This window comes from Gigantopelta aegis, chromosome 7 (assembly GCF_016097555.1).
Source record: "Gigantopelta aegis isolate Gae_Host chromosome 7, Gae_host_genome, whole genome shotgun sequence".
In the NCBI taxonomy this organism is placed as follows: domain Eukaryota; kingdom Metazoa; phylum Mollusca; class Gastropoda; order Neomphalida; family Peltospiridae; genus Gigantopelta; species Gigantopelta aegis.
In genome coordinates this window covers 42815389-42827888 of record NC_054705.1, presented here as the reverse complement: position 1 = coordinate 42827888, position 12500 = coordinate 42815389, and the positions used below count along the sequence as shown (strand labels likewise).

Genomic DNA, 12500 nt, shown 5'->3' with positions numbered 1-12500 from the left:
TGTACTTTTATACTGTCGGTGTTCATGTTGCACGTGCAGACAACGCACGTGCAGTGGTGACATGGTTTGCACGTGGCTGCGTTTTTACGAATATTCACATTTTGGAACTTTATTGTACAGTAGCTGCGTTTTATCGAATGTAACCGTGGGAATGTGTTTGGGACATGCAATGACCTTATATTCACAAAGCATGAACCGGTAGGAAACATAAAATCGGAGTTATAACCCATTTGTACCCTTTTGCGTTTCTTTTTTTGAAGAGTATATATATATATATTCTACTGCAGGATATGCATTGCCACCATTGCAGTCCTGACTTCATCATGGTAGGCACATACTTTGATTTTCTTAATAGTTCTCGTCATATATTTAAATAAAATGTCCTGTAAACTTAAAAAATATATTTCAAATTAATCTGTACACGTTTATACAATGTCATGATTCGAAATCTCAGATAACATATTTTTGTTTCCAGTTTAGCAAAAGGTTAAAGTTTGTTTTGTTGAACGACAACACTAAGAACATTGATTTATTAATCATCGGCTAATGGATATCAAACATTTGGTAATTCTTACATATAGTATTAGACAGGAAACCCGCTACATTTTTCCATTAGTAGCAAGGGATATTTTATATATGCACCATTCCACAGACAGGATAGCACATACCACGGCATTTGATATAACAGGCTGTTATTGTGCACTGGCTAGAACGAGAAATAGTACACCGACGGGGATCGATCCTAAATCAACCACGCATCAGACGAGCTCTTTGCCACTGGGCTACGTCCCGCCCTATCCAATTTAGTAAGGATTAATTCATACGTCTCTATGAATATCTTATATGCTATAAGCGTTAATTATAATGTCAAATCATACATCATATTATATAATATATCATATATCATGTCTCATCATATATATTGTCGTTTTGTGAATGTATCGATGTATAGCAGTCACAAATTGCTATGCTAAGCCAGTACTAAACCAAATAAATTCCGGCTGGGTCCAAGTTCGAGGTGCACCCAACTTTTGATAAAGACGTTAACACCATAAATCCTGTGATTGCCATTGACATTGTACGATGACCTAGAGGTCAAATGGACGATTTTGTAATGTAGCTATGCATGTGACGTTACATGAGTGACGTTAAAAGTCATATTCTGCTGCTATATGTATATATATATATATATGATTTTGCTTTATCCGTCATGGATATCTGTCAATAGAAACAGTGATTGCAGGATGGATTTGAGGTATTCACATATCACAATATGACATAAACGGTAGCGCACGCCTTGTTTGTAAATATTACTTATTCACAGAATGTAGCATGGCGGGAACACTGGATGACTTCTTGGCTGACGTGTGTACTAAATTTATTGGTTTCATTGTATCACAATGAAACCTATGAATTCAGTCCACATGCCAGCCAAGACGTCACACGCATAGCAACATTACAAAATCGTCCATTTGCCCTCTAGGTTATCGTACAATGTCAATGACGTAGCCAGCAGGAAGGAGATGAGGCGCTTGTCTCGTCTGGAATTTCCTCAGATTTATTTTATTTTTCCTATTACACTGATATTTATTTTACAGGTCTGGGTTTGCCTGGGCGTTTTGTCCTCTCTGGCTACGCCCCAGAAAGTAGCTGGAATACTAGCTTTTAGTCTTAATTTTTATGGTCTGCAGGATAAAGATAATAAATAGATGATGACGTAGGATATAGGCTTTATAGGCTTTATCCTGTTCAGGACGAGTGAGAAATGCTCATTCTTGCCTTCACGGGATAAAACCGATAGCCCACGTCATTATCTAGTCATTCTCTATATACCAGCCAGGGAGTCTGGAGTCGAACATTTCACCATTAAGGTATGTAAATACACACAATATACCAGTCAACAACACTACAGTCCATGGTCTTGGTCATTATCAGATTTTTTTTGTTTTTTTTATATTGTTGCCTTGCATAGTTAATATTTGATAATAATATATTAAAGGGACATTCCTGAGTTTGCTGCAATTTTAAAGATGTTATCGACTAACAAAGATTTTTAACGATTGTAATTACATATGAAATATATGTTTCTGCATAAAATATTAGTGGCGGTATATTTAAACGTGTTTCTGATCGTTCTAATATTTGTACTAGGTTAAATTTCATTTTATTTCCTAAAATATTATTTTTTCATATGTACGAAATTATTTGAAGACAAAATCCAGTTTGGGTTTCTTACAAATATTAAGACGACCAGAAACACATTGAATATACAGACACTGATATTCTAAACAAGAAATTTATTTAATATGTAATCATAGAAATGTTTTATTAGTCGGAAGCATCTTACAAGGAAGTAAACTCAAGAATGCCCCTTTAAAATATATTTTTTTAAATTATTTGGGAAAAACAACTACGGTACTCAAATCAGATATATAATCTTTAATTTTCAATGTTTACAGAATATAGACATATATAGGTCGATAACATTTAAAATTAAGAATGTTAAGTAACATAAATATAAGAACCGGATACCAATGATTAAGATCATATCACTGTATATTAGTTAAGAATTGCCTGTTCTTTCATTTACTTTTCCCCTGCGCGTGCTGTAACCTCACCGTGGTGTAGGGGTGTAACATTCTCTTTGAGAATGGCCAATACAGCACAAATTGAAGTTTAGAGTAAAATTCGGTGTCCGTAAAATTCTGTGATATTTGTATTTGTATTTTTGGCACAGTTCTTTACACTGTTTTTGTTTAAACCTTGAATTTTTATATTGATGTTGATCATCACTTTATTTATTTGCATTACCATAGTTTGACACCCAATAGCCGATGTATTTTTCGTGCTGGGGTGTCGTTAAACATTCATTCATTCATTCATTCATTTACTTTCATCTGGGTATGTACAAAACAAAGTCATTCTCAAACTGTGTGAATCGGCGTAGCCGTTACATATAAGCTTGAGGATGATTTAAAATAATAATAATAATAACAGACACAAATTATAGTTAAATTTAAAACATTCTTACTAATAACAATGATAAAAGTTCATATTTTATTTGGAATTAGTTTTGGGTCCATAAACAATAACGGTAAATAAGACAAAAGTACCAACATTAAATGACGTCATCAGATATGACGTTCCCCGACGACGTAATTTTTACATTCATAGAGAACGGCTGAAACAATGGGACGAGGTGGTATTGTAATGAATATAACGGAATTTTAATTATATACATTTTTAAAGTACAGAATACTGTGTAAGGGGATATTAGGGGCCATTCAAATATTACGTAACGCTCGAGGGGGTGGGTGGGTGTAGGTCCAAACGTTATGTAGCGTTACATGAGGTGGGTGGGTGTATTTAACAGTATTACGTAACGCACGTTTTAAATTGTTTATTACTGAAATCTTTTATTTTGTTTTGTGTTTTTCATAAACGCTCTGTCACGGCGATAATGTTTAACGTAGCTAAGGTATACATACATACAATATATAAGGATTGTAAGCGTTGAAATGCGTATCGGCACTTTCCCAAATGGCAAGAGTACACCTATCGCATGCAGAGCCGGTTTATCTTAGTAGCACATGTAGCACGTGCTACGGTCCCCGAGCTTCAGTGGGTCCCGCGGTGGGGTGTACATTTATTTTCTTCGGGTAATTTTTTCCCTCTCCCCGAGGGGGTTGCAAAATATATATCCTGGGAAGGGGGTCCGCAGTTATTTGTGCTACAGGCTCCACGGATCCTTAAACCGGCTCTGATCGCACGACTTGTGTGTGAATGGCGGGGTTGGGGGAGAGGGTCTCCAAGCGTTACGTAATTATTATTATTTTTTATTTTTTTTTGGGGGGGGGTGTATGGTCTAGCGTTACGGAGCGTTACATAGGGAGGAAGGGTATCTAAATTTGACAAAAATAGCGTTACGTAATATTTAAACGGCCCGTTAAATATAGAATTGGGTAGATACAAAAACACTGAAATATCTCAAAGAATATGCACACTTTGTGATAAACATGAAATAGAAGGCGAGTATCACTTTATTCTCCAATGTACTAGGTTCAATAATATAAGAAACATATTTATAAAACGTTATTGCCAAAGACATCCACGCGTTTTTAAACTTATTCAACTTCTAAGTACTGGTAATATTAATGAACTTAATAACCTCGGGAAATATTTAGTACGAGCAAATAATGTAAGAAATAAACTATTGGAATAAATTGTATAATGCTGTACAATACAGAACCTGCACCTGATAGCACAAAAGTATACTTTACCTGTGGTATATGCTCAATAATGACATATAGCCAACTAATATATTAATTAGTAAAACGTATGTTTTGAATTAGTTATATATATATATATATATATATGTGCGTGTATGTGTGTGTGTGTGTGTGTGTGTGTATGCGTGTGTGTGTGTGTACATGTATGAATGTATGTATGCATGTATGTAAGTATATATTATGTATTCAATAAGGTAAATCACCCTCCACCATTATCCTGTACATTATTTATTTATTATGTGTTTATCTTTGTATAATGCTGATAAGTTGTAAAAACTTAAAGTAATAAAGAATTTGAATTTGAATTTATTCCGTATTAGCTCTTATCGGCCGCAGAATAGCATTGTTTCTTTGTCTGCTATCCAACAAAAATCGGCGAACAGTGAGGTTTGAAATCTTTAAGATCAATGCCCAAATTTTCACACTGTCCAGTAATATGTTCTGTTTGTGTGTTGTTGTAACGCCACTGTAGGAACCATTCATCTTGGCACGTGCATGTCAGGTGGTTGCCGTCAAGATACAAATTACTAAGTGAATGCAAGCGTCCAATAGCTTTTGGGATATGGATGAACCTGTTTCTTTGTAAGTCTAAGAATAATAAGTGTTTCAATCTCACAAATGCAGTAGGTGATATATAATGGATTTCGTTTTTTCTGATATAGAGAGACATCAAGTTTTGGCAATCTCTTAGATCGTATTTTTCAATACTTGTGATCTTGTTAACACCCAGATTCAAAACTTTCAAGTTTGGGTTACAGAATCCTCCGTGAATTCGAGTTATTAAACTGTATGCCAAAATAAGCTCAGTCAGGTTTTTTGGCATAACGTTTTCTTCAACATAATTTATGTCACTTATTTGGATATTCAGTGAGGTTAATGACCACTGTTGGTGAACACCAAGTGGAATTTTTGTTATATGGGTGTTCATAATAATCAGGGATTTCAAACTAGATATACGCGATGGCAGCCAATTTTCGTAAAAGCTTGAATCGTACAGTGTCCTCCCACCAACTTTTAGACCTGTCAATGCATGCAGAGTCTGAAGACCTGTGGGCATATCACTGATGCCCGTTTCTGCTATATCCAGGTAGTTTAGCCTTAAATGAAAGGCATCAAAAGCATCATGTGGGATCATTCCGAATGTGTTTAAACTAACTTCCAACCAGTGTAAATTCGTCATGTGCCTTAGCCATTTGGGCCAAGACGTGAATCCATTTCGAGAGATATCGAGCGTGGTAAGGCGTAGCCCTAGCTTCTCCATCAGAAGTAAATCCCACTGTTGCATCTTGTTAGACTTAATGTGCAGACTCTGTAGTGCCTCCAAGTCTTTTAGCTCCTCGGGAACTTTCGTTAAATCTGTATTCGATATATAAAGTTCTTTCAAAGTTTTTCTTTGATTTTTAAAAGCATTGCTACTTATCGAGATGTTCCTGCAGGAATCTAAACTTACATATTCTAGTGTAATATTACTAAAAGAATTGTCTCCGATCACAAGATTCGGATTTCTATTCAAGAACAGGCGATACGTTGTATTAGGAGCACCGACCAAGGGAGGAACAGAAATTAGATTTTTAGCATCGCATTTGATATCTCTCCCAGAACACGAGCATGGCGATGATGATGGGCATTCGCCACATGTAGCCAACTGGGTGCAGGTGATTATTATAGTCAGCAACACAAACAGTCCTTTGTAATTAGACATCTGAAACGTGAATGGTGATAAAATTATGATAATGATGATGATGATGATGATGATGATGATGATGATGATGATTATTATTATTATATTATTCTTGTTGTTGATGTAACTAAAGCACCTAATAATGAATAATGGATGAAACTTAGAATCGAATATTTTCATAGAAAATAACAATGTACATACAAGGTGAAAATAAAGCATATAATGAGAGATCATTTTGTCAGTGAAACGTTGTATCGGGAAATTGCCTCTAACTGTGTGAAAGCTTTCAGGAGTCTATGGTAAACGAATACATCACAGAATGTGTGACAACACCCCAGCACATAAATACTATAACGAATTACATCAATTAAAAAAAAAGAGTTATATTCAATCATCTTGTGAAAAGCTGAGCAAAATATCAAAATATTGGGAATTTACACTGGTATTAACATAATAATATATCATGTTCAAAATAAGTAGGGGATATTCAAATATAGCACAATATAACAGAGATGTATTGATTTTTATTGCAATAATAATTAATGGTAAAACACAAGCACTCATATGACAAGGGATTGACATTAAGATTATAGCCAGGATAGTGATGTATGTCCGGAGGAGACACAGATACGCAACAGGGGTGGTGCTTGTCAATTTGACGTTTTCAATATTTGCACTAGTAACAGGTAAAAACCTCGCGGTTCGTCATGCACGCACGAGTCCGACGTGGCGTGCTCCTGATTAAACGTTCAATGAAATTTTGGAGATCCTGTCCTATTGCTCTTGGGGAGTGGTGCCATATTCAGCCAAGTTGGTTGGCTAACGTTGACGTTCTCGGAGACGTCGTCCAATGATGTCCCACGTGTGCTCAATGGGTAAAAGGTCTGTGGTTAGGGCTGGTCATGGAGGTGTGGTGATGTTCTGTTGCTTCAGATACGCAGTGACCAGTAGACTCCTTGTGAGCACAGGCGTTGTCGTCCAGAAAAATAAAATGACGTCCAGTCTGACGTGCAAAGGAACGATCGGTGCAAGGATGTTGTCACGGTAGTACTGCTCAGTGACGCTCCCATGAACAATATGCAGCTGGGTTCTGGCAGTCATGGTGATGCCACCCCACACCATAACGGACCCTCCTCCAAATCGGCCACAAGGACGAACGTTGACGTAAACGTTCATTGGGATGTCGCCAGACACGCTGTCATCGATCATGGGTAGTACATACCACGGCCATTGATATACCAGTCATGGTGCACTGGCTGGAACGAGAATAGCCCAATGGGTCCACCGACGGGAATCGATCCCAGACCGATCGCGCATCGAGCGAGCGCTTTACCACTGGGCTACGTCCCGCCCCGCATTCCAATTAATAATGCCATGTGATCAATTGGGATTTGTAGGTAACATCATGTATATTCAGGTAACATTGTGTATTCGTAGGTAACATCATGTATATTCAGGTAACATTGTGTATTCGTAGATAGCGACATGTAATTCAGGTAACATTGTGTATTCGTAGGTAACGACATGTATATTCAGGTAACATTGTGTATTCGTAGGTAACATCATGTATATGCAGGTAACATTGTGTATTCGTAGGTGACATCATGTATATGCAGGTAACATTGTGTATTCGTAGGTAACATCGTGTATATGCAGGTAACATTGTGTATTCGTAGATAACATCGTGTATATGCAGGTAACATTGTGTATTCGTAGATAACTGTAATTCATTTGTAGACATGTTGGCATGTTGTATACTTCCATATAATGTAATGCAAAATGTATTAGTTGTGTATTATAATAAGCAGGGGGGGGGGGCGGAGGGAGGCACCCATACTGGAGAGGGGTCACATACACTGTCTTTTACACTGTTATAGGGTGGCAGGCAAAACTAAAAGGTGGTGATGAGTAAAACCACCGTAGTTAATACAGATGTTGCAGTTTCAGAAGTGATGACTAAAACCACCGAAGGCGATACAGATGTTGCACGGTCAGAAGTGATTAGTAAAACCACCATAGTCAATACAGATGTTGCAGGTTCAGAAGTTACGAGTAAAACCACCGTAGTCAATACAGATGTTGCAGGTTCAGAAGTGACGAGTAAAACCACCGAAGTCAATACTGATGTTGCAGGTTCAGAAGTGACGAGTAAAACTACCGTAGTCAATACAGATGTTGCAGGTTCAGAAGTGATTAGTAAAACCACCATAGTCAATACAGATGTTGCAGGGCCAGAAGTGATGACTAAAACCACCGAAGGCGATACAGATGTTGCACGACCAGAAGTGATTAGTAAAACCACCATAGTCATTACAGATGTTGCAGGGCCAGAAGTGATGAGTAAAACCACCGTAGTCAATACAGATGTTGCAGGTTCAGAAGTGATGAGTAAAACCACCATAGTCATTACAGATGTTGCAGGGCCAGAAGTGATGAGTAAAACCACCATAGTCATTACAGATGTTGCAGGGCCAGAAGTGATGAGTAAAACCACCGTAGTCAATACAGATGTTGCAGGTTCAGAAGTGATGAGTAAAACCACCATAGTCATTACAGATGTTGCAGGGCCAGAAGTGATGAGTAATATCACTGTAGTCAATACAGATGTTGCAGGGCCAGAAGTGATGAGTAAAACCATCGTAGTCAATACAGATGTTGCAGGTTCAGAAAGTGACGAGTAAAACCACCGTAGTCAATACAGATGTTGCAGGGACAGATGTGAGGAGTAAAACCACGGTAGTCAATACAAATGTTGCAGGGCCAGAAGTGAGGAGTAAAACCACCGTAGTCAATACAGATGTTTCAGGGCCAGCAGAAGTGATGAGTAAAACCACCGTAGTCAATACAGATTGTGCACAGTCAGAAGCGATGAGTAAAACCACCACTGTCAATACAGATGTTGCAGGGCCAGGAATGATCAGTACAGCCAGTCCACTGCAGCCATCACGTTTGGAGTTGAAGTGAGGACAGAGGGATGAAGGGGTTTTCGACCGTTCATGGATTTTTAACAAAATGAAGCCCCCCCCCCTCCCCCCCGCCTCACCAAAACATAAACAATAATAATAAATAAATAAATAAATATAAAATGACAGAAAATCTTTGCTACTCGGTATTCAACTTGGCAAATGTCTCGAATCCCATGAAATCTTTAAAAAGTACAACCGGCCTCGGTGGTGTTGTGGTTGAGCCATCAGACGTAAGGTTGGTAGTTGCAGGGTTCGCAGCCAGGTACCGGTTTCCATCCAGAGCGAGGTTTAACGACTCAATGGGTAGGTGTAAGACCACTACACTCTCTTCTCTCCCACCAACCACTAACAGCTAACAACTAACAAATTGTCCTGGACAGACAGTCCAGATAGCTGAGGTGTGTGTGCCTATGGCAGTGTGCTTGAAACTTAATTGGATATAAGCACGAACTATAGGTTGAAAAGAAAAGAAAGAAAGAAAGAAAGTAAAGTACAGGGGGAAAACAATAACCTAATGGCCAAACTACGTTCGTTTACATGTAATTACAGTTTGAACGACAACTTTGACTGTTTACCTACAAATAATTGATGTTACCTTCGAATACAATATATACACACATTATTTCAGTTCTTTTGGCATTTGTATTTTGAACTAAATGAATAAACATGTCATTTGATATACTTTGTTAATATTTTGTTAATGATGAAAATAAATCGTACTGTTATGTTTATTGTCAATGAATTTCATACTTTCATATTCAATGATGTATTTCAAACCAAAACGAGAAATGTCCAGATATATAAAGACTGGTGTTTTCATTATTGAAATAGACAGTACTAGTAATGGTCAAATTACTTACACCACTGTAACAAAGTTAAAGTTTGTTTTGTTTAACGACACCACTAGAACACATTCATTAATGAATCATCGGCTATTGGATGTGTAACATTTGGTAATTCTGACACGTCGTCATCAGAGGAAACCCGCTACATTTTTCCTAATGCAGCAAGGGATCTTTTATATGCATCTTCCCACAGGCAGTTTAAAAGTACACCCAAAACAAGAGAGGAGAACTTCGGACAAAGGTTTTCCCTTTTCTAACATCACACTGTATTTTTTGCACGCAAGGTAACCATCAGTTTGAATTATGTGAAAAAAAGTTCTTGGTATGATTTTAACATATTTAAACAGTGATAGTGGAATTCGTAGGTAACACTGAGACATGTTCACTGACCCATAATGGAGCCAAGTTTAGAGATTAGCTGTGGCACTTGTTTTTTCATAAAAGGTTAATATATTTACTTTATTTGGGTAAATGGAATAAAACCTATAGCCAATTTTCTTTTGAACCCCAAAACCTTACTGTGTGCCTTTTGCGTTGGAATAAACATGCATATGTGTGTGTGTGTGTGTGTGTGTGTGTGTGTGTGTGTGTATAAACCGGCATTTGTCTAAACTGGATTTGTGTATAAACCGGCACAGTTTCATGGTCCCGTCCAGCGACCATTAATTTATTATGACTTAACTTTTGCCTAATCCGGCATCTGTCTATTCCGGATATCGGATGCCAAATCAAGAACAAAGAAGCCGGTTTTGGTGTGATTAACTCTGTCCACATCGGCATCCAGTCGGCGTCGGTTTGATGACTGCCCAAACAAAATTGATAATTAACGGCCACGCGACCGATCCGCTCTAATAGCTAAATGAACGACACGGTCACTTGTTCTTGTCATTACTTACACCATTAGATCAACCAGATTAGTGTTAGTGTGCGTACATACGCAAGGGGTGTAAGTTTTACAACTGTGTTGAGTTGAGACTGTCAAAAAAAATACCGTGCATAAATATGAATTCTAAAGCGGTTTCACTTTTATTCATGCTTTTATCATGGCTGAACCACCGGATAAAAACGACAGCGCATTGAATTATCCTTAAAAACAAAAGTTGAGTTAATTGAAGAATTTAAATCAAATCCTGCGTTAGGGTACAAGGATTTAGCAGATAAATACAAGATCGGCAGACAGACGGTCTCTGACATACTAAAACGTAGTGAGCACTCCGGCAAAATGCAAAGTTTCAAAACCTGAACACGTTATTGCACCAGTGGTTTCAGCAGGCACGGACCAAAACACTACACATATCAGTTTGCCGAGCAGCTGAGTATTGCCGATTTTAAAGCATCAGTTGGTTGGCTGACATCATGGACGTCTAGGTTCAATATCAAACAGTTCACAGTGAGCGGTGAAAGTGCAGGTGTCGATCATGACGACATTCATGATTACATAACACGCCTACCGACGATAATAGGAGACTGAGCCGAAAGATATTTTAAATTGCGATGAGACTGGTCTGTTTTTTTAGGACACTGCCGGATAAGACATTTGCCGAAAAAGTTGAGGCAGCCAAAGGATGCAAAGTTTCGAAAAGAACGTTTAACTGTGTTGTTATGCTGCAGTACCACGGGCGAGAAGTTTAAACCACTCGTGATCGGAAAGCCCAAGAATCCTCGTTGTTTTAAAAACATCAACCAAGCGTCATTGCCAGTTACCCGGACAGCTAATAAGAAAGCTTGGATGAATTGCCACTTGTTTAGCGACTGGCTCCAGCAGCTAAACAGAGAGATGCGACGCCAGCGAAGGAAGTTTCTTCTGTTCATATATAATGCACTGTCGTATGGTCGCGACTTGAGTTGCAGCAACGTGACAGTAAAGTTCCTGCCTGCCAACACGACTTCGGTTTTGCAGGTACTGGACCAAGGTATAATTAAGGCGTCCAAGACCCGATACCGAAAACACGGTCGTTGGTTTCTCACATGGATAGCTGTACAAGTGCGACTGAACTGTGTAAATATGTCACTGTGTTGGACGCTATTAATTGGATCAGTGTTGCGTGGCGAGAGACGCAGTCCACCACGATTGTAAAATGTTTAAGATGTGTGGCTTTCCCGCCACCTTGGAGCCCGATGACGATGATGAAGACAACGTCGATGTGCCTCTCTCTACGATGATAGCCACTTTATCTCGTGACGTAGATGTAGCCGAGTTTGTACAGTTCGATGACGTCATTCCGACTGAGAATCCCAATACCAGTGAGTGGGAAGCACAGCTCGTCAGTTCCTACCAACCAGCAGAAAGGATTGAAGATAAACACAAAAATGACAGCTCTGACGATGACGACAAACCAGACAACGAGCCAGAACTGTGCTATAGAGATGTCCTGTAAACGCTGAAAAGTCGGAAAAAACTTTGCAGCCACGAGCGAGAATCGACTTCTCCAACCCATGAGTTTGGAAGCCATGACAGAAGAGTACACACTCGAGAGAAACATCAAGAACTCGCAAACATCATTAAAAGATTACTTCACCTCGGTCAACCGATAAACATTAGTTAAAATTAACAGTCTGTGACAACCGAATTTCAAAGGTTACAAACTTTTTCTTTGTGAATTTTTAATAATTAAATAAATTTGTTTGTTTATTGAATTTGAATTGTCTTTTTTGTGTAAGATGTTCATCATGTTTTTAATACTTTGTGGATTAAAAAAAAAAAATCCATTTATAATGA

General features: G+C 38.2%; 1 protein-coding gene across 1 annotated transcript; it reads right to left on the bottom strand.

The window, feature by feature from the left end:
* Positions 1–4497: 4497 nt before the first annotated feature.
* LOC121376773 (leucine-rich repeat protein SHOC-2-like) lies at positions 4498–5991 on the bottom strand. The gene has a single exon (XM_041504548.1). The coding sequence runs from the start codon at positions 5989–5991 to the stop codon at positions 4648–4650; it is 1344 nt and encodes a 447-aa protein (XP_041360482.1). The 3' UTR covers positions 4498–4647.
* Positions 5992–12500: the final 6509 nt, after the last annotated feature.

What these genes read in the sequence shown, in the direction of transcription:
- LOC121376773 (XM_041504548.1), bottom strand. Translation starts at nt 5,991, where the DNA reads ATGTCTAATTACAAAGGACTGTTTGTGTTGCTGACTATAATAATCACC.